The sequence below is a fragment of the Haplochromis burtoni genome, unplaced genomic scaffold (genome assembly GCF_018398535.1).
Source record: "Haplochromis burtoni strain Fernald_Lab_line unplaced genomic scaffold, NCSU_Asbu1 Contig_438, whole genome shotgun sequence".
In the NCBI taxonomy this organism is placed as follows: Eukaryota; Metazoa; Chordata; class Actinopteri; order Cichliformes; family Cichlidae; genus Haplochromis; species Haplochromis burtoni.
Window position 1 is genome coordinate 426,757 of NW_024582799.1, and position 18,908 is coordinate 445,664.

Consider the following 18,908-nt stretch of genomic DNA (forward strand, 5'->3'; position numbering starts at 1 on the left):
TGTGTGTGGACTTAGCCAAAAAATTACTGTGAGAAAGTCTGCACTCAAGTTTCAAGTTACAAGTACGAATTTTGACCTATTTTTCTTCCTTTCATCTGATTGGCCAATGTCATGTCAATCACAAATTTAACTATCCAATCAAAGAACAGATGGGTTTGGCTGTCCTTTCGTTATGAATTAGCATACATGTTTTTATTGAACATTTGAAGAACCAGCAAAAAACAAAACTCTTGTAGAGGACATAAAGTCAGAGATAGAAACGACAAGGAGCAGGTGCATCTAGTACAGGTAGAGCTGCTGCAAAAACCCACAGAGCTCAGCAGCCAGCAACAAATTCTGGATCCTTTGCTTTTAGTTAGCAGTTAGCATTAGCAGCACATCTGCATCCGATGTGAAAGGACCTTTATGCTGCGCACTGTGACTCACAGCTCCTGGGCACCGATTTGTGTTAAACTAATCCTAAAGTAATAATGGTATTTCTAACCACTGATATACACAACTTTATCCTTTCAACAGCTGCTGAAAGTTAGGGGACCTAGCTGCTATCGGATATTTATATAGAGATCCTCCAGCTTCAAACTGTATTCACCCTTCAAGGACCTGCAGTTCAAAAAAGCGCCGCTCTGACAGCCAAACGCATCTGTTCTCTGATGACTGCTCCCTCCATTGTACTCCACACACAGAGCTTACCTGTATTATAGTGCTTAGGCTGATTGCAAAGTGAACTAATTATCTAAAAAAGTTTTCACATGTGACAGTGTGCCAGACAGTTGGCAAAATAGTGTAAATAATGGCCATAAATGTGTATAGTTTTGCTAGGAGTGCGTTGATCATTTGGAAATTGAGTGTAAAGCAGTGAGTTGTGTTTACAGTTCTGCAAAAAGAGTGCTGTGCAGTGGATTGTAGCTACAGGTTTGCAAAGTGTGTGTTACAAAATGGCAAACTGAGTGCAAAGCAGTGTTTGTGCTTTTAGTTTTGCACACTCAGTGAGTGGTTTTGCTATAAGTATCAATAGTTTTAGGAATTGTGCTGTAAGAATCACAGTTAGGGTTTAAGCATTCAGAAAAACCTGTAATAAAACTTAATTCTACTGCATAGGTTTATCTGGTGTCCTTCCTTGGTTACAAAGTGAGATATAATGCTAATGGAAAGCCTGTACATTGAATTTAGAGTAAACAACTGTTTATAGTGTAAAGCTGTATTTGTCCTTCCCCTGTTCATCTTCAACCCTGTTATGCTAGTCTCAACCCCGTCACACCTACATTTTCATATATTATTTTCTTAAAATGTTGAAGAAAATAATTTAATGTTTGCTGATTCCTGTTTTTGATGAAAAATGACAAGATTGCTTTCACTCATTAGTTACATTTCAGGATTTAAGAGAGTAAAAATGTGTGATTTTATGTCATTTTTCTATTTAAAATTATTGAATTAGTATGGGGGACATCTAATTAATGTAAACATATTGATTTCTTTAGAAATACATTTTATGATAATATTCAGAGAGCCTCCAAAGTGTCCATAACGGGGTTGAAGAATTACAGTCACACATCTTGAAAATATGATCAATAATAAAAGAAAACTAATGCCTGGATGGGAAAATGACTTTTTCTGATAGTTAAATATGTCCTTAATGATGTGGGATATACATATAAATAGTACATTTTGGTAAAAATGTAAAAATATCCAAGTCCAATTTTTGTCGTGGAATGACTCCTAAAGTGAAAAAACTCCCTAGGTGAATTTGCAGACAAATGCAAAGTGATGTTGCAAATGTTGGATGTTTTCCGGAGCAGATATCCTGTGGCAACAAATGTCCTTGATTACCTTGATTACTTGCAGATAAACCTGGCTGCCAACAAACAGCTTTGTGAAGAAGTGTGTTGAGTAGGAGCAGAAATCTAAAGTCAAGCTGACCAGATACATAATAAATGGTTGACAGCTTCACCAACACCACCCCTGGCTGCTCATCTACCTTCAGCAGCCTAGGACCAGCAGCACTCCAAGCATCTGTGAGTGGGACTGTGGACCTTGATGCCTTTGGGCATGGTGTACAGGAGTGGGTTGCTGTGATGAGCAAACTAGCTTTGTGCTGCAAGGAGGCAGATCCTAATTCTGCTGATGCTGAGCAGCTTTTATGAGCAGCACATCAAGCAGGAACTTGACGGCTCTGGTTTTCCTGGACCATAATCGCCGACTTGAGAGTCGCTTCAGTGCACTTGACGAAACTGAAATGTGAAAGCACATAGATTTTTAGTAACCTTATTATTTGAAGGTATGTTTGCTGTTTTAACTACACACTGAAATGTTGAGTTTCTGTTCAGATGCACTGTAAACAAATGCAGATGATTTCTTTCATTTTTCTACTGAGATTGATTAAGAAGGACCACTGTTATTTGAAATGTGTTGTGGAAAGAGGTGCAGAAGCAATATGAGCTGAACTGAATCCCAAACTGATGAAAACACAAGTCAATGGCTTTACTTTTATGGTGCCTAATGAAGGTTTTCTTTCTTTTTTGAAGTGCTATTTCAAAAGAATTTTGAAGAATGTTATACTGTAGAGTTTATGTCCATATAAATATATAAAAATATATAATAAACTTCATTTCTAAGCCATCTACCTCATTGATACAGGATGGGGGGGCTCCACACAAGTATTCATACATGTTTAGAAAATACCACAACAAAATCAAAGTCATTTTGATCGTCAAAGATCAAAAAACAAAACAGAAAAGACACCGCAAAATCTCGGAGCAACTGAATAAATGTCATATCATCAAGTCGTGACGAATGAGTGCACGCACAGTGGCTGTAGGGGGAGCCACTGAGCCAGCACGTCAGCTGCTCCGGTCAGTTCGAAATTCAAAACACAACAGAAATCTCCCGTCTTGCACCGCGGCTCAAAAAGCCTCTGACGGTTATTTTAATTTAACATAAAAAATAAATAAAAATCGCAGAATGTATATTATTCAAAACTGTGGACACGAGTGGGTTGCGGTGGTCGGCAGGCACATTTTGGTATGAATGAAATATTGCTACTTGCACGTTTAAATTTCTATTTATTTTTTGTGTGTGTGACGGCTGCGTGGGTAGCAGAGGAACAACTGCCGTTGGCGCCACTTTCAAATCCTCCACTGACACAGAATGAGAGCCCGTCTTCAAATACATTTACGCACTATTTCGCTTTTTCATAAATACTGTAAAACCAGGATTATCTTAACATTACTTCTCCTTTGGATATTCTTTTTCTTCCGAAGGTAAGAGTTTCTTTTTCCGCCCCAAATTTGATTAATAAAGTATTTAGTCTTTATCTTTTTATTTTCATTTGTAGGTAAGTAACTTAAAAGTGTTTACGTGTTATGGCCGGTAGCTGCTTTGTAAGCGTGGATGTGCTGTAAGTAAAGGCTTTGTGCGAGGGACGCTTAGCAGACAAAGTAAAGTGCGGCTTGAAACAAAAGGCTGCGTGACTGCACCGTGTCAGACACTGTGCGCGTCCGTTTCTGCACGGAGACAAAGTCATCATAATATAGTATCTTAGCAAATGTTCAAATATAGCTTATTGTTAACAGTGTAGAACTTATATTTCTTTACAAAAGAGTTTAAGTGATAAGTGGAAAAGTAGAGGAAGGGGACACTCCCCTAGTCACAGCCTCCTCCCCAGCAACCACGCCAGCCCACTCGGCTGCACACTGTGTCTAAATACGACGCTAATCTCGCCTTCAAGCACAATAAACAAACAAATAAATAAACTATACTTAAGTCAAAACGCCCCGTTAAACAGAGGAAACAGTGAGAAAGTCCAGGCTCGGAAAACGCAGTGACTCAGCAGTTTCTCACCTGCGCAGCCTGTCATCCTCTCGTCACAGCGGGGACTGCGCACTTTATTACGGGCAGTTATCGAAATATGTGCGGCTGCCTTTGACTTTGACTTTACTCAAAGACCAGTCAACTCTGATTATGTATTAGTCGGTTTTTAGAACAATGAAACTAATTTTCATAAATGTGTTAATATAAAGCTTTAGGCAACATGACAAATAGATGATTTGTAGGCAAACTATAGGCAAAGTTTTTTTCTTTTTAAGCGTGTCGTTTACAAACTGATAGAAAAACGAGGTAAAAAGCGGAGCTCCCACACAGACCGCTGGACTCTCCCCCAGAATGACCGAGAAACGGACCCTGACATTAAAAAGTCTCCCTCTTACTGTTCAACGTTTTTAGGTAAGACCCTGGTTGTGTATGTGCTGCACACCATCATCTGAGAGTGAAGTAACATTTCTAATGTCTTCACTTTTTTTTTTATAGATTAAATCTTGTTTGGTGATTTATAAAGAAAAGGTCACGATGGCTGTGGAGCCATCCAAGGAGATAGTGTTTGCTTATTCTGACAGAAACTGCTGCTCACAAAAAGGAGAATATTTTTGCAGAATAGTTGGCATCACTTTGTTCTAAATATTACTTTGTTTCAACAACTCAGTACTTTTAATCCATAAAACATCAAAAAATACAAAGTATTAAATTAAAGTGGCAACAAGTGACACCTTTAAAACCGAAGTTGAATCTTTTTTGTTTAAGAAGACTGTAATGACAGAATTTTGTTTCCTGTCGACTGAAACAATTAATTCAATGCATCACATTCAAAAATGTATCAGCAACATTTAGGGAAACTCTGGAAATAATTATAATTCTTTTATTACATTCATTAGAGCTTCACTGAATGTGTTCAGTCCGAACCATCACAAAGTGAAGTGGCCCAAATTGAAAAGCTAAAATTTCTTGACTGTATTATTTTATATTTACACTGATTTAAATCCATAAGGTAAATTTTAATAAAGTTTAATACTGCAGCTGTGGATATTTTTCACCATTCCTTATAGCATCAGATATTTTATCTGATCCATAAAGATCTTCAGCTGTTATGCAGCAGGTCAAATATTCACGCATGCAATATAAAAATTGTAAAAGAAAAAAAAACATAATTCCAGGAACAACAGAACTTTAAACTTCAAGATGTGAATTGATGTGGAAATATTTTCCAATGTGTCATATCCAGACTTACACAGCAGAACTGAGTAAACAAATCTTTAAACTCTTCTTTTTTGTCTTTGCCACAAACACATCGAGGGCCTCAGCCTGCAGAAATGTTAGGAAATGGATTAAGATCATTTCGGGATGATTCTATTAAAATTCGATTGACATAGACGTGAAGAAACCTCGTGTGGCTTAGCCAATTTGAATTCTTCTCCTGGACTGATGGTGTGGTGTTAGCCATTATCATCACCTGTAAGTGATTAGAGTAAGACTGCTTCATGTGAATGGAAAACGAGCATACTTTGTATTTTGGGGCATCCCTGGAGCTTAACTGTGACACCCACTGTTACACCGAGTAATGCTGGAGGAGCTGCTCCATTAGAGCCTGGTCTAGGATTTATTTCAAGTTAGCGCCGGGCCTTTTTCTTAATGTGCCCATGTTTTATTTTTCTGTGTGTGTAAAAGTGCGTAGAACAGAAAGAGAGGTAGGCAGGGCCACCTCCTTGTAAAACAGTGTAGTTTGAGAGCAGCACTTTCAGCAGTGTGAGTCTTCCTCCTTCCTGTCGACTGCCATGTCACGGCCATATGAGAACATGAGAAAATAGAGTCAGGCAAACACCGAGCGTAGCTCTCAGTGCGATTACATTTGTGCATTAATACTAGTCCATGTGTGTGTTTCTGTACTCGGCTTCCTTTGCGTGTCGCAGCACAGAGAAGCTGGTGGCTCACTGTACTTACCCCACTCGTGTGTTTGCTGTGGTTTCTGTTTTTTATTTCGCAACATTAGCCTATAAAGTAGGCTCCTCAAACTGTGTGTGAATGCATAAAGAGCTTCCTCTCAGAGCCACACTATTCTTCATTTTCTATTCCTCCCTCTCCTCCCTCCCTGTCTTCTCAGGCTTTCTTTCAGTCTGACAGTGGAGCAGCTTGCCAGGCGTACAGGCTCAATGCTCCGCGCTGCGCAGCAGCCCCTTTGCCTCGCACAAATAAATTTTTTACGTGCAAACGGGAGCTCCGACAGACCCCTCGCTTTACACCTGTCTCACACACACACTGGGGAGCGTCCACATATTTTTTTTAGATTTTTCGCCGCCCCCGAAAATGTCGATTTGTATTGTAGAAAGTGACTGCTAGGGAAAAAGGCTGCAGCCCTGTAGGTTTTTATGCCTACTGAGTCTTCTCACTGTCTCAGTGTGCGTAGCTAGGGCTCAGCGAGGCAGCACTGAGAAGGACTGGGACATGCACATACACATAGCTAGAAGGTGAAAGGCCAGCAAGGAAGGATGAGGGGACACGAAGTTGTTGGTTTTGTTTGTTTGTTTGTGTTTGTTTGTTTGTTTGTCTGTTTTTTTTGGGGGGAGGGGGTATTTTTGGGACTGGGACCAAAACCTGACCAACCCCCTTCCTCCCCGGACACCCCCTTTTACTACGAACAGAAGCAGGAGCAACCAGAAACCCCAAACAGGCCTTTTTTCAGCTCTCTCTGTCACTGTAGTAGGCTGGCTCTCTCCCTCTGATGGGTGTTTGTGTAGAGCTGCTGTTGGGACTCTCCTTGGTTTTTACTTTTATTTGACAAATCTAGTCATCCTGTGTGTCTGTGTGTGCCTCTGTTGTTCCTGTTTTATGTTATTTTTGAGGACTAGTTCTGATTGTTGGTCTGTGGATTGTGACAATGTATCCACACAAACAGGCAGAAGAAGGTGTGAGTTTACTTTCAGTGTTCTTAGTCAGTAGTTAAGCTAGTTAGCTCCTCCATCATCAGGTTAACATCTCAGCAGCAAATGGTAAGTGAATCTTTTTTTCCCTCTGAAGAATGTAAAATGGCCTGTGGTGCTGTGACTGCAGGAGCAGCAGGCCATAGACAGGAGCTTCCCAACACTTTGCCTTTTATTCCCTCCATCACACTTTGATTCTTCTGTGAGTGAGAGTGGATGTTTGGGACGTAGTTATCTGTAGTTACCTTTTCTGACCCTTTGTGACCACATGCCTTTATAAGGCTTCATTTGAGCAGCCTTGGAGGTTAAGCATCAGCACCAAACATTTTACATTTAAAACTGTTTGTTTTAAATAAAAACTTCTTGGCCCTTTAAGAGGATTTTTTTGCAGACAGATATGCATGCGTATGTTTCCTGTTTACAGCCGAGTTTTATGGAAGTATAAATCTTAAGTGTATCCTGTCAAGTGTGGTGCATCAGGTTCAGTGCTGGCCCCGCCCTGTCCAGTTCAAATCTGTTTTTTCTTTATACTGACGAATCAGTCAACTAACTCTCAGTTTCACATTAAAATGACAGAACACTGGTTCCAATGTAAGGATGCACATGTAAAGTGAAATATATCAATCAACAGAAAATCCTTTAAGTCACAGAGTACAAACTGTCACAAGGTTTCAACTGTTGATCACATGTGAAGGATATTTGCAGGTATTTTATAAACCAAACCATAAACAAAAACTGATTTTTCATCACTGATATTCTGTCGATATATCTGTTGTTGGAAATGCATTTAAATAAATAAAATCCAAGCAGGTTAAGATGACTACTTCAGTCTCACTTATCCTTAAAAAGCAACCCTGCCTTGTTTTCTTCTTTCCTCTGACACATGAAATACTGAACTGCAGCCAACATTCACGAATTAGATGACGGGAAAATTGTAAGAGAACCTCTGGGCTGGACCAGAGCTGCTGTACCTTCAATAATACTGTGTGGCATGAGTCTGGATTAGTTCCTAGGGGCTGCATCAACAAGACATGACTTCTTAGACAATTGCACTAACTGATCTGCTCTGATTGCAGTGTTTAAAGCGTGACCCTCTGCAGGGCTGCAGGTAAGATGCTGTTTTACACTCTTGGTATAAAAATACACATTTGGTTCAGTGGAGATTCATTAAAATTGGGATGCAAGTATTTTAATAAATCACTTTCTTTTTTTACTTTCAGCTTTTTGAACTTGATGTATCTTGAAAAGTCAGACATCTGGCGGATGTTTATATTGTGTTTCTTTTTGGTGAAAGACTTCTTCTAAAAGCTGCATGTAAATGTCGTTTTTCATTTTCTATCTTTGTTTACATTAGAGTAGGTAGCTTGTTACGACTCAGCGTGTGCTGTTTGTGGTTTGCCTTTAAGGATATAGTCGGGGTAAGTACAGTCATACTTTTTATTTTATTTCAGTTGCTTAAATAATCTTTGATTTTATTTTATTTTTTGTAGTATGTTTCAGGTGGAAATCATCAGAAAATAAAATGTGTGGATTATTTTATCATTAAATACTTTGTGGTGAAACATTCTTGAATGTTATCTTTCTTCAAAAATATCTGAGCTATATGTCGTCGTCCCCCTCCCCTCCCCCAACTGCTTCCTCTTTTTCTCCACTTCCTCCATTTTCTCTGTTTTTAAAAGAAAACCCTACAGATGAACGGAATCAAAAATTCAACATTATTGTACGTGGCCGTCTTCTTCAGAGAAAGGTCACATACATTTCAGTTTTGTCTTTGCCCTCCCGCCCCCGTGGACATGCACCAGCCTGAGTCATGGACTCGGTGTGTCCAGGGTGCGCTCTAGCAGCACATCATGTTTTGCAGATGTGCTGAATCGCTTCAAATCATCATGTGCTGCCACCGTGAGCCCTGGGATCCTCAGCATCACACTGCTCCTAGTCCATTTTCCTCCAGCTTAGACTTTGATTGCAATAATTTCTGTTACTTGTCTTAAAGCTATGAACCACATGTGGGTGAATGAATGCATGAGTCGCTTTCCTGTTGTCTGATAGCAGCTGGATGCATGTCATTATCTGAGTATCACTGGTTTATTTTTCTGTCGAGATCTGTGAAAAGAATTGCACTGACATGAATAGTGAGCAGCAGTAGTGAGCACAAACTCACATTTAATTCTGTTTCAAGCTGAAATCCTTTTGTCTCCTGACAACAAACTAATTGCACCAGTGAGCTGAAAACAGCATTTCCTACTTATAGAGAACATAATGAGGTTAGAAAATGAGGACGAATGATTTAGATAATTTCCTTATTTAGGGTCGACAGCTTAGACACGTTCTATTTAAAACAAACAAACTTTTTTTTAGGTTTTTCACTCATAACGATGTTGATTTTATGTTAGTGTTTGTGTGGAACAATCAGCGATTAGACTCCAGCCACAGTTCTCTTTCTAAAGGTTTTTATTAAAATAAGAGAACAATGTGTTTTATCCACATCATATAAAACTAATTTCTGTTTATGAATAATTGTTTAAGAAACTTCGGAACAAACGCACAGCTGACCAGGAGTGCCTGCATGTTGCATTTTATATTTTGTTGCTGATTTTCTTGTTTTCGATAGGTACTCGTGTCAAAGCCTGCCAGTCTGTGGAATCACTCATTTCAAATATGTGCTCGTCCCTCCAGAGATCACTGATCCATCCAAAGCTGCTGTCACAAACAACCTGAGAGGTGTTTGCATTGAAATCTCTGTTCTTTATACTTCAGATCAGTATGTGGGAGGCAGATCACTGCATGCTGAAAATATGCTGCGTTACCTGTAGTGCTTGGATTTATTCTTTACTTGTTTTTCCAGAAGTGCATGTTTGTGAGTACGTGTGAGTGTTGGTCACATTCAGTGCATCTGGCCGTAGCAGCACATCATTACTGGTATTTTTCACTGCATTACCAGTATGTTATGTGCTGCTTCTGTCAGACACACATCACTACACTGCTGTGATTATCATTTATTTTGTTATAAATAAGCAGCACTGCAGTTTAATGTGTCGAAAACTTCCCAGTGGACGAACATAACGGTCTGTGGGTCGATTATGACTGTTACACATTAATAAAAGGTCAGCATTTGAAAACTAAAATGTCTACTGAAACTTATTTTAGACCCAAAGAAAAGGTTCAAATCTGGCTCACCTTAAACTACATGCATGCTAAAGTTCTTTAAGGTCGCGATGGCTTTGTTCCAAGCACAACAATAAAATCTGAGTCAGGTTTGAGTGTCTACAGCGCTGATGAATCTTTACAAAACGCAAATGAGTGTGTCATGATTTCCACTTATGTGAGCACACAGAGATGGTGTATGAAGGATATCACACTGTTGGTCACTGTGTTCCTATAAATGTCCTTGATGCCGTCAGTCACATCCACCGTCAGCACCTTCACAGCTTTTAGCTCAAGGGATATTTCTTTAAATCATGCTTTTGCAATTTACTTTTCCCTCTTCAGGAGAGAATTAGCATCACTTTTCTTAGTGTCTTAATGTGTTGGGGTGCACTTCCAGGCTGGCAGATGAAAACTAAAATAATGTTTTCTTCTATTTAGACAAAAACATTTCTTTGGGAACTAAACAGGAGAATGGAAAAGATGCACAGGCACATTCAAATTCGCAGCTATTGCATCATCCCCAAAACATCTGTTTCTTTTAAGCCAACGTGTTTACGCAGCTATGCTTCGCTGCACTTCAAAGCTCAAGCACTTTCATGCAAAATGATACTGATGAAAATTCCCCGTCTGTGACGCTCCTGCCAAAGCATTAAAATAAATGAAAGGCATGAAGTCGAGATAAAATAAATCTTCTATCACCTTAACTTTATGTTCCACTCACATGAATATAAAGAAAAGATTAAACAGCATGAAACATACGTGATGCTGTCAAATGCTAAAATACACAAAAACCGACAGTTTCTACATACAGAAAAAATGACAATTAAAATCATCATTTGTTACATTGTTTCAACTTCCAGACTCCAATCTGGAATAATAGGAGCTTGATATGGATGCTGGAGAGTTGCAATATCTCCTTTTATATTCCCAACACTTTACTCACTTTTAGTCACTTATTCAGTCACTTTAATTTTAAAACTGTATATTCTGTGTATTTATTATCTCACTCTTATTGCCTGGTTATGCTCTGTCCTTGTCTTTAACGTCATGCTGCTCTGTTGTATCTTAATTGTCCCTTTGGGATGAACAAAGTCTGGTTCTGATATTCAATTGGAATTCATCCACATTGTCTCAGCTCACTGGTGTCATTCTGTTTAGTGGAAAACCAGTTGTGTTTCAGAGCTCTACAGAGAAATCCTGGTAAAGTTAGTTGAGATGTCCTTTTATCATGTTGTTACTGCCATGTCTGTACAGTCAAAGTTTTAACCACGGATATCTGCCAAAAGTGAGATGTGGATTTCTCAGGACACTGGCTCGTCAAAGACATTAGTAACACATGCCAGCAATTATGCTGTCAACATGACAAATCGAATCTTGCAAAGGCATTTGGAGACACTGAAGTGGAAATTATAGAGGAGCTTTTTAATGAGTTTCTGTAAATGCTTTAACTTTGTTTAAAAAACACATGTCCTGCGTCCGCAGCGGGAGAACTTTTGCAAAGGTTATCTTTTGTCAGTGAAGCCAAGGTTTTTCTGCTGAAATGTAACTTAAATAAATAAAGTGGGATATTCTAAATGTTTCTCCAACCAGAGTTTAAGGAAACGAAAATTACACAAGGTCACACATTATGCCAACTTGCCTAGAACTAACTTCATCACCAACACATTCTGACTGCTGTTCATCCTAGTGCTCAGCATCCACTGCTTACAAACACGAGTCCTGATTTTTACAAATTATTTCAAGTGTTTCTTCATCATTTCTAGACGTTTACAGGAGGATCAGCGGGACAGCAGAGGCAGGTCGCTGGGGTTCATAATGAGGCTTGAGTCCAGGTTCAGAGTATCTATGGAGACAGAAAAGAAAGTCTCATATAGTTACTGTAGATCATCAAATGGTCCAAATCTTTACATGGGGCCCATAAATATACAGGCTTGTGGGTTTTTGCCACAGTTTATTGGATTACTGTACGGTCTTTACCTTACAGTGGCCTTATCCTATATTCAATTCAATTCAATTCAATTTTATTTATATAGCGCCAAATCACAACAAAAGTCGCCTCAAGGCGCTTCATAGATACAGAGAAAAACCCAACAATCATATGACCCCCTATGAGCAGCACTTTGGCGACAGTGGGAAGGAAAAACTCCCTTTTAACAGGAAGAAACCTCCGGCAGAACCAGGCTCAGGGAGGGGCGGGCCATCTGCTGGACGGTTGGGGTGAGAGAAGGAAGACAGGATAAAAGACATGCTGTGGAAGAGAGACAGAGGTTAATAACAGATATGATTCAATGCAGAGAGGTCTGTTAATACATAGTGAGTGAGAAAGGTGACTGGAAAGGAAAAACTCAATGCATCATGGGAATCCCCCGGCAGCCTAGTCTATTGCAGCATAACTAAGGGAGGATTCAGGGTCACCTGGTCCAGCCCTAACTATATGCTTTAGCAAAAAGGAAAGTTTTAAGCCTAATCTTAAAAGTAGAGATAGTGTCTGTCTCCCGAATCCAAACTGGAAGCTGGTTCCACAGAAGAGGGGCCTGAAAACTGAAGGCTCTCCTCCCATTCTACTTTTAAATACTCTAGGAACAACAAGTAGGCCTGCAGAGCGAGAGCGAAGTGCTCTAATAGGGTGATATGGTACTACAAGGTCATTAAGATAAGATGGGGCCTGATTATTTAAGACCTTGTATGTGAGGAGCAGGATTTTGAATTCAATTCTGGATTTAACAGGAAGCCAATGAAGGGAAGCCAAAACAGGAGAAATATGCTCTCTCTTTCTAGTCCCTGTCAGGACTCTTGCTGCAGCATTTTGGATTAGCTGAAGGCTTTTCAGCGAGTTTTTTGGACATCCTGATAATAATGAATTACAGTAGTCCAGCCTGGAAGTAATAAATGCATGAACTAGTTTTTCAGCGTCACTCTGAGACAGGATATTTCTAACTTTAGAGATGTTGCGCAAATGGAAGAAAGCAGTCTTACATATTTGTTTAATATGTGCGTTGAAGGACATGTCCTGGTCAAAAATGACTCCAAGGTTCCTCACAGCGTTACTGGAGGCCAAGGTAATGCCATCCAGAGTAAGAATCTGGTTAGATACCATATTTCTAAGATTTTCAGGGCCGAGTACAATAACCTCAGTTTGATCTGAATTAAGAAGCAGAAAGTTAGCGGCCATCCAGGTCTTTATGTCTTTAAGACATTCCTGCAGTTTAACTCAATTGGTGTGTGTTATCTGGCTTCATGGACAGATAGAGCTGGGTGTCATCTGCATAGCAGTGAAAATGTATGCTATGTCTTCTAATGATACTGCCTAAGGGAAGCATGTATAATGTAAACAGAATTGGTCCTAGCACTGAACCCTGTGGAACTCCATAATTAACCTCAGTGTGTGAAGAGGACTCTCCATTTACATGCACAAACTGGAGTCTATTAGATAGATATGATACAAACCACTGCAGTGCAGTACCTGTAATACCTACAGCATGTTCTAATCGCTCTAATAGGATATTATGGTCGACAGTATCGAATGCTGCACTAAGGTCTAGCAGGACAAGCACAGAGATGAGTCCACTGTCAGAGGCCATAAGAAGATCATTTGTAACCTTCACTAAAGCTGTTTCTGTGCTGTGATGAGCTCTGAAACCTGACTGAAACTCTTCAAATAAACCATTCCTCTGCAGATGATCTGTTAGCTGTTTGACAACTACTCTTTCAAGGATGTTTGATATAAAGGAAGGTTGGAGATTGGCCTATAATTAGCTAAGACTGCTGGGTCTAGAGATGGCTTTTTGAGTAAAGGTTTAACTACAGCTAGCTTGAAGGCCTGTGGTACATAGCCGATCATTAGAGATAGGTTGATCATATTTAAGATCGAAGAATTAATTAATGGCAGGACTTCTTTGAGCAGTTTTGTGCTAGTACACATTTACATGTTTTGGATAGTGCCGATGCTCCCAACGTCACTTTTTTTAAATGTGAAAACCCAAAGTTTCCTTGTTTAAACTCAACTTGAGCTGATAGCCACTTGCCCAAACTGCTGATGGTAAGGCAAGTGAGGTGCAGGACTTACTGGACGGGGTTTTCTACCCAATTTCTTCTGCTGAACAACAGAAGTCAGACCCGATGATGTTAAAGCAGAAGCTATCTAATCTTTTGACTTGATCCCAACTTTTCAATATCTGACAGCTTCTGTTTGTTTGTGTAATTCAGCGTAAAAAATCCATCTGTGGTTTTTTTCTGTTCATGAACTTTACCTTGATCAAAATTGTTGAGTTTTTTGGAGTTGGATCGCTCACCGAGTCCCTCGATGTCCACAAGATCGCTGTTCACATCCGAATCATTCAGAGCGCTGAGGGTCACATCTGCACACACACAGCACTCACTTCACTTCACTTCTCTGTATTATTTGTTCATTTTTGTGTATTTAAAATTTACAAAAAGTTATTATTTACAAGCTACAAGAAAGTTGTTTTTTGTTTTTTAATGAAATGAATAAAACTGTTGGTGGAGTCGAGGATGGAGACCTGCAGTCTTCTGTTTCTTCAGAGGAGGCTGGCTGGAGGGGGGACCCTGGAGACCTGCTGCCATGACAACCTGAGCTGTGGACACAGAGATAACAGCTGGGGGGCCCTGCGATGCTCTGGCAACAGCAAGAGTGGATTTCTTGATGACCTTCTTTGGACTGTCAGAAGTTGCAGGCGTAGCTCCATCTTCATATGGTTTCCTCTTCACTGTGCTCTTTGTCAAACTGCTGGAGGAGAGATGGGAGCTAAATTAAGGATTAAGCTATTCCGGCCCACACTGGGTAGTCTCTGCACATGTGATGACACAGATGAATCACACGTTCTGTGACCATTTATTTGGTAACTCGTCTGACTCTGACTGTAACACTCTGTGTCTGATTCATGTTTATTATTAAAACCGGCTCACAAAGTTACACGTTTTACGCCCCAGAGGTTGTTCTCATGAATAAGACATGTCCAAGATATTTAGTAGATACACCTATGGTCTCAATTTAAAAGTTCTACGTTGAATTATTCTCGAGTTTTCTGAAAATCTTATGAATGTGCAAACTTAAACCCCTGACCTTGAGATGGAGGTCACAGAGACTGAACTTCTTTTAGTAGATGCAGCTATGGTGACCCACAAGTTAATGCACTCACAAACCTAACTTAAATTAGGTTATTTATAGTATAGTTTATAGATTATTTACAGTACATGAAATTGTGCCATGCATGCTATGCACATGTATACGTTTTGGAGTGTAGACTCACGTAAATGCTCATCCTGTTCTAGCAGATGGTTTCCTCTCCTTAAGGGGAACCTGGTCTGATTGTTGGAGTCTTTCCTTCGATATTTGGGCCTTTACCTTACTATATAAAGCAGTGACTCCATAGTGTAGTGGTTTACACTACTCAAATCCTTTGGAGTTTGTATCAGAAAGGACATCTGGTAAATCTACTTAATCAAATATCCATCCACTTAGGCTACGTTCACACTGCAGGCGAAAGCACATCAAATCTGACTTTTTTGACCCTATGCGACCCATATCTGATCATGTATGACAGTGTGAACGACACAAATCCGATATTTTCAAATCCGACCTGGGTCACTTTCGTATGTGGTCCTGAATCCGATACATATCTGATGTTTCAGAAAGCGACTGCTGTTTGAACGGTCATGTCGCATTAAATCAGTCTTTTACATCACTGACAGAAGACAGACGCCAACTATCAGCGCCGGAGAGGACGCCGTGAACGCTTCCTGGCTATCCAGTGAGACTGTTGGGAAGACAGTGTGAACATTTTATTTGTACTGTATAATCTGCAGATTCTGACAGAAATCTGCAGCTATCCTTTGAAGCACCGCTCCTCTAAAACAGCAATAAGGATCATTATTAGGCCAAATGTAAATATCACAATAACTTTATAACTTAAAGCTAAATTGGGAAACGTAAAGTCCGAAACAAGTCTTTATATTAAGGCCATCAGTCCAACAACACTGTTTGGTCTGGGTCTAAACAGAGCGCGTTGTGTGCGACATCTTCTTTTGCGCATGCAGCCGCTTTGAGGGTTCACACTAGAGCGCGTTTGCTGTCGCATTTTATTTGTAGTGTGAACGAGCAGACAAAAAGTAAATAAATGAAAAATCGGATTTGATAAAAAAAATCTGAATTGAGCATTAAGAGCTGCAGTGTGAACGTAGCCTTAGAGACCCCTCGTGAAAACGTTTACCTTACTACAGGGGTGGGTAACTCCAGGCCTCGAGGGCCGGTGTCCTGCAGGTTTCAGATCTCACCCTGGGTCAGCACACCTGAATCAAATGATCAGGTCATTTCCAGGCCTCTGGAGAACTTCAAGATGTGTTGAGGAGGTCATGTAGCCATTTAAATCAGCTGGACACGTCTAAACCTGCAGGACACTGGAGGCCTTGAGTTGGACACCCTGCCTTACTATATATAAAGCACACTGAGATTAACCGCTGTTATAGACAGAAAATTAATTTACTTAACTCAATGGTTTATGATGAAATTAAACTTATATAAAGTACATCTTAGCTTTTGGCTCCAGCAACAAAAACAGCTAAAGTCCATACGAAATGCAACAACATTACTTTTTATATCATTATAGACAAATTATTATAATTATACAAGGTGTGTGAGACTAGTGTTACCCGGCAGGACTGGACTCTGCCACTGGGTGAAGCTGCATGGTGAGTTCTCCTAGTTTGGTGAAGGCCGCTCCTGCTGCAGAGAAGATCTCGCCCACCTGGCCAACACAGAGTGGTTAAGTGGACAAGTAGCATCCATGGAAAATGACTACGTATCGTTCCACAGAGGAACGTTGTAATAAAGGGATGTGTACTGCAACATGCTGCGATTAACATTTAGGTGGTAGAGCAGGTCAGCTGAGAGAAGGTTGGTGGTTCAACCCCTCTCTGCTCCAATTTGCCTGCCAAATATCTTTGGGCAAGATACTAACCCCAAATTATGAATGCGTGTGGGTGAATGAGGCAAGTTATATAAAGCACGCTGAGTGCTCAGACAGACGTTTATCATTGGGATCCAGGTTGTTTATGTGCAGTGTCCTGCTGCACGCAGTCACAGCACAGAGTAATACAACAGCACCAGCTTACACTGGTGCTGGGTGGAGGTATACAGATTCCCCCTCACTGGAAAAGGAGGACCAAAAGCAACACGTGGGCATAGATGATCCATGATTTTCCACTGTTGCTTTTTAGATAATTTGTCCTAAAACTTAAAGATTTTGCAATATTGTTTGATGATCCCCTGGAAAAGTTCAGTCCATGTTTTGGCCATTGTGTAGAAGCAGCGGGACGCTCGGTACGTTTGTGTAAGGATAACAACACTGTACGCACACCATGTAATACATGCTAGGTGTTCACGTGTCAGACTGACTTACTTTAGTAGAAGCTGAGGTCATTTCGCTGGTCTCTGTGATAGCACACACTCAATGATGTCCTTCAGTTCAATTACAGCTACTACGATGCTAACAGCATAGCCACGTAGCTAATGTAGCTCCACAGCTAGAAAGCAGCTCTCCCGCCGTCTTTAGTATCGCTGCTTGGAAAAGGCAGTCTTTTTCATACCGCGCTGCATACTGCTGCAAAAGGTGTTTTATCTGCTTCAAACTTCTTTCCTATCATGTCACTGACGACAGACGGATGTGCGCGCGCTCAGCAGATGGCTCGCGCTGGCTTCAGGGTGCACTCGTAAATCTCAGTTTTTAAGAACTCACTGTGACCGGGTCACTCGAAACGGGGTAAACTTGAGGACGTGAATACTAACAAGAAAAATATATAATTGGAATCAGATTAGTAGATGATATTACGGAGCCCCGCAGGGGACATGGGAGAAAAAAAATTAAGACGGACTTTTGCGAGATCCCGAGTTTGTTTTGCGAGATCTCGCAAAAGTCCGTCTTAATTTTTTTTCTCCCATGTCCCCTGCGGGGCTCCGTACGATATTGAGGATAAAAACTGAAAAAAAAAAAACTAAAAAAGGTTACCAAGAAGAAACGTTTTAACAGAATGTTCAAAAACCTTTTCATAATGTTAAAGTGCTGGCACACTGTTGGAACCACGGATTGTAGCACGTTCTTTTAAAATATGGCCGTATAAGTCTGTCCATCCTCAAACTAAAATCATACACACTGTGATGTCTACACTGAGAATCTATTTTGTATAGTCCCGGGGAAAACGCTTCAGCAGTTTGACACTCAGGCCAGTGCTTCGTGGTGGTGCAGTGGTTAGAACTGTCACCTCACAGCAGGAAGGTTCCTGGTTGAAACTGATACTCTAACCTTGGCTTTAAAGAAAGAAAAAATACTGAATAGCAATGTCCTCAGAACATCTTTCACAATAACTTCTTGATGGGTGCAGACTAAAGCTAAGCACACCGATAATCGCATGATCAGTTACTGTAGTTAAAGAGCAGGGGATCTGGTCTTTTTGGGGCTTCTTTGAGTGACACATGGTGGTTTACATTGTTAACATTTAGGCAGTCTATTGACAATTTATATTGTATTTATCTTTTATATTGTTGTATTTTACCATAAAACACCTTAATTGTTTACAGAAATGAGATCTGACTACACACTGGTGACGCTACTGTAGAAACAACAACATACAAGTCCAGAGGGGATAGTATGAGGTACAGCATGACGGATGGCTGTGGCTCAGAAGGTAGAGTGGGTGATCTACCAGGTGGAAGGTTGATCATTTGATCTCTGGCTGCTTCGGTCTGCATGTCCAAGTGTCTGTCGGGTTGTCACGATACATCCGTGAGAGTGTGTGTGCCAGTTTATAGAAGAAAGTGCTTGTCTGTGAATGGGTGAATGAACCTGGTAAAACAGAAATAGAAAAAAGCAGATAGAGTTAGAAAAGCGGTACATAAGTCTGTTTACCAAAAATATATGTTCACACAATGAAGGGAAGATTGAAAAACAGAAACGTGCTTATTTATGCACAACTCTTTAAAAAAGAGCCACAAGAGTAAAGAAA

The 18,908-nt window shown here is 40.2% G+C and overlaps 1 protein-coding gene and 1 long non-coding RNA gene across 6 annotated transcripts; one reads left to right on the forward strand and one right to left on the reverse strand.

Moving 5' to 3' along the window:
- Nucleotides 1-2,758: 2,758 nt before the first annotated feature.
- On the forward strand, nt 2,759-9,090 carry LOC121812116. Of its 2 annotated transcripts, none has more exons than XR_006052874.1 (2): nt 2,759-6,812; nt 7,820-9,090. It is a non-coding gene; the product is annotated as an uncharacterized LOC121812116 (long non-coding RNA). The 2 variants fall into 2 exon arrangements; XR_006052873.1 differs by having other exon boundaries at nt 2,759-3,257.
- A 1,479-nt stretch (nt 9,091-10,569) lies between these two features.
- LOC102309383 (chromatin complexes subunit BAP18) lies at nt 10,570-18,744 on the reverse strand. 4 transcript variants are annotated; one of them, XM_042213370.1, is made up of 5 exons: nt 18,609-18,744; nt 16,560-16,654; nt 14,411-14,637; nt 14,141-14,248; nt 10,570-11,733 (listed from the first exon to the last, which is right to left on the reverse strand). In XM_042213370.1, the coding sequence occupies exons 2-5, from the start codon at nt 16,595-16,597 to the stop codon at nt 11,669-11,671; spliced, it is 438 nt and encodes a 145-aa protein (XP_042069304.1). In that variant the 5' UTR covers nt 16,598-16,654; nt 18,609-18,744; the 3' UTR covers nt 10,570-11,668. The 4 variants fall into 4 exon arrangements, with proteins under 4 accessions (XP_042069304.1, XP_042069305.1, XP_042069302.1 ...); XM_042213371.1 differs by having other exon boundaries at nt 14,411-14,634; nt 18,609-18,742; XM_042213368.1 differs by lacking the exon at nt 18,609-18,744 and adding an exon at nt 17,309-17,753.
- Between the last annotated feature and the right edge of the window lie 164 nt (nt 18,745-18,908).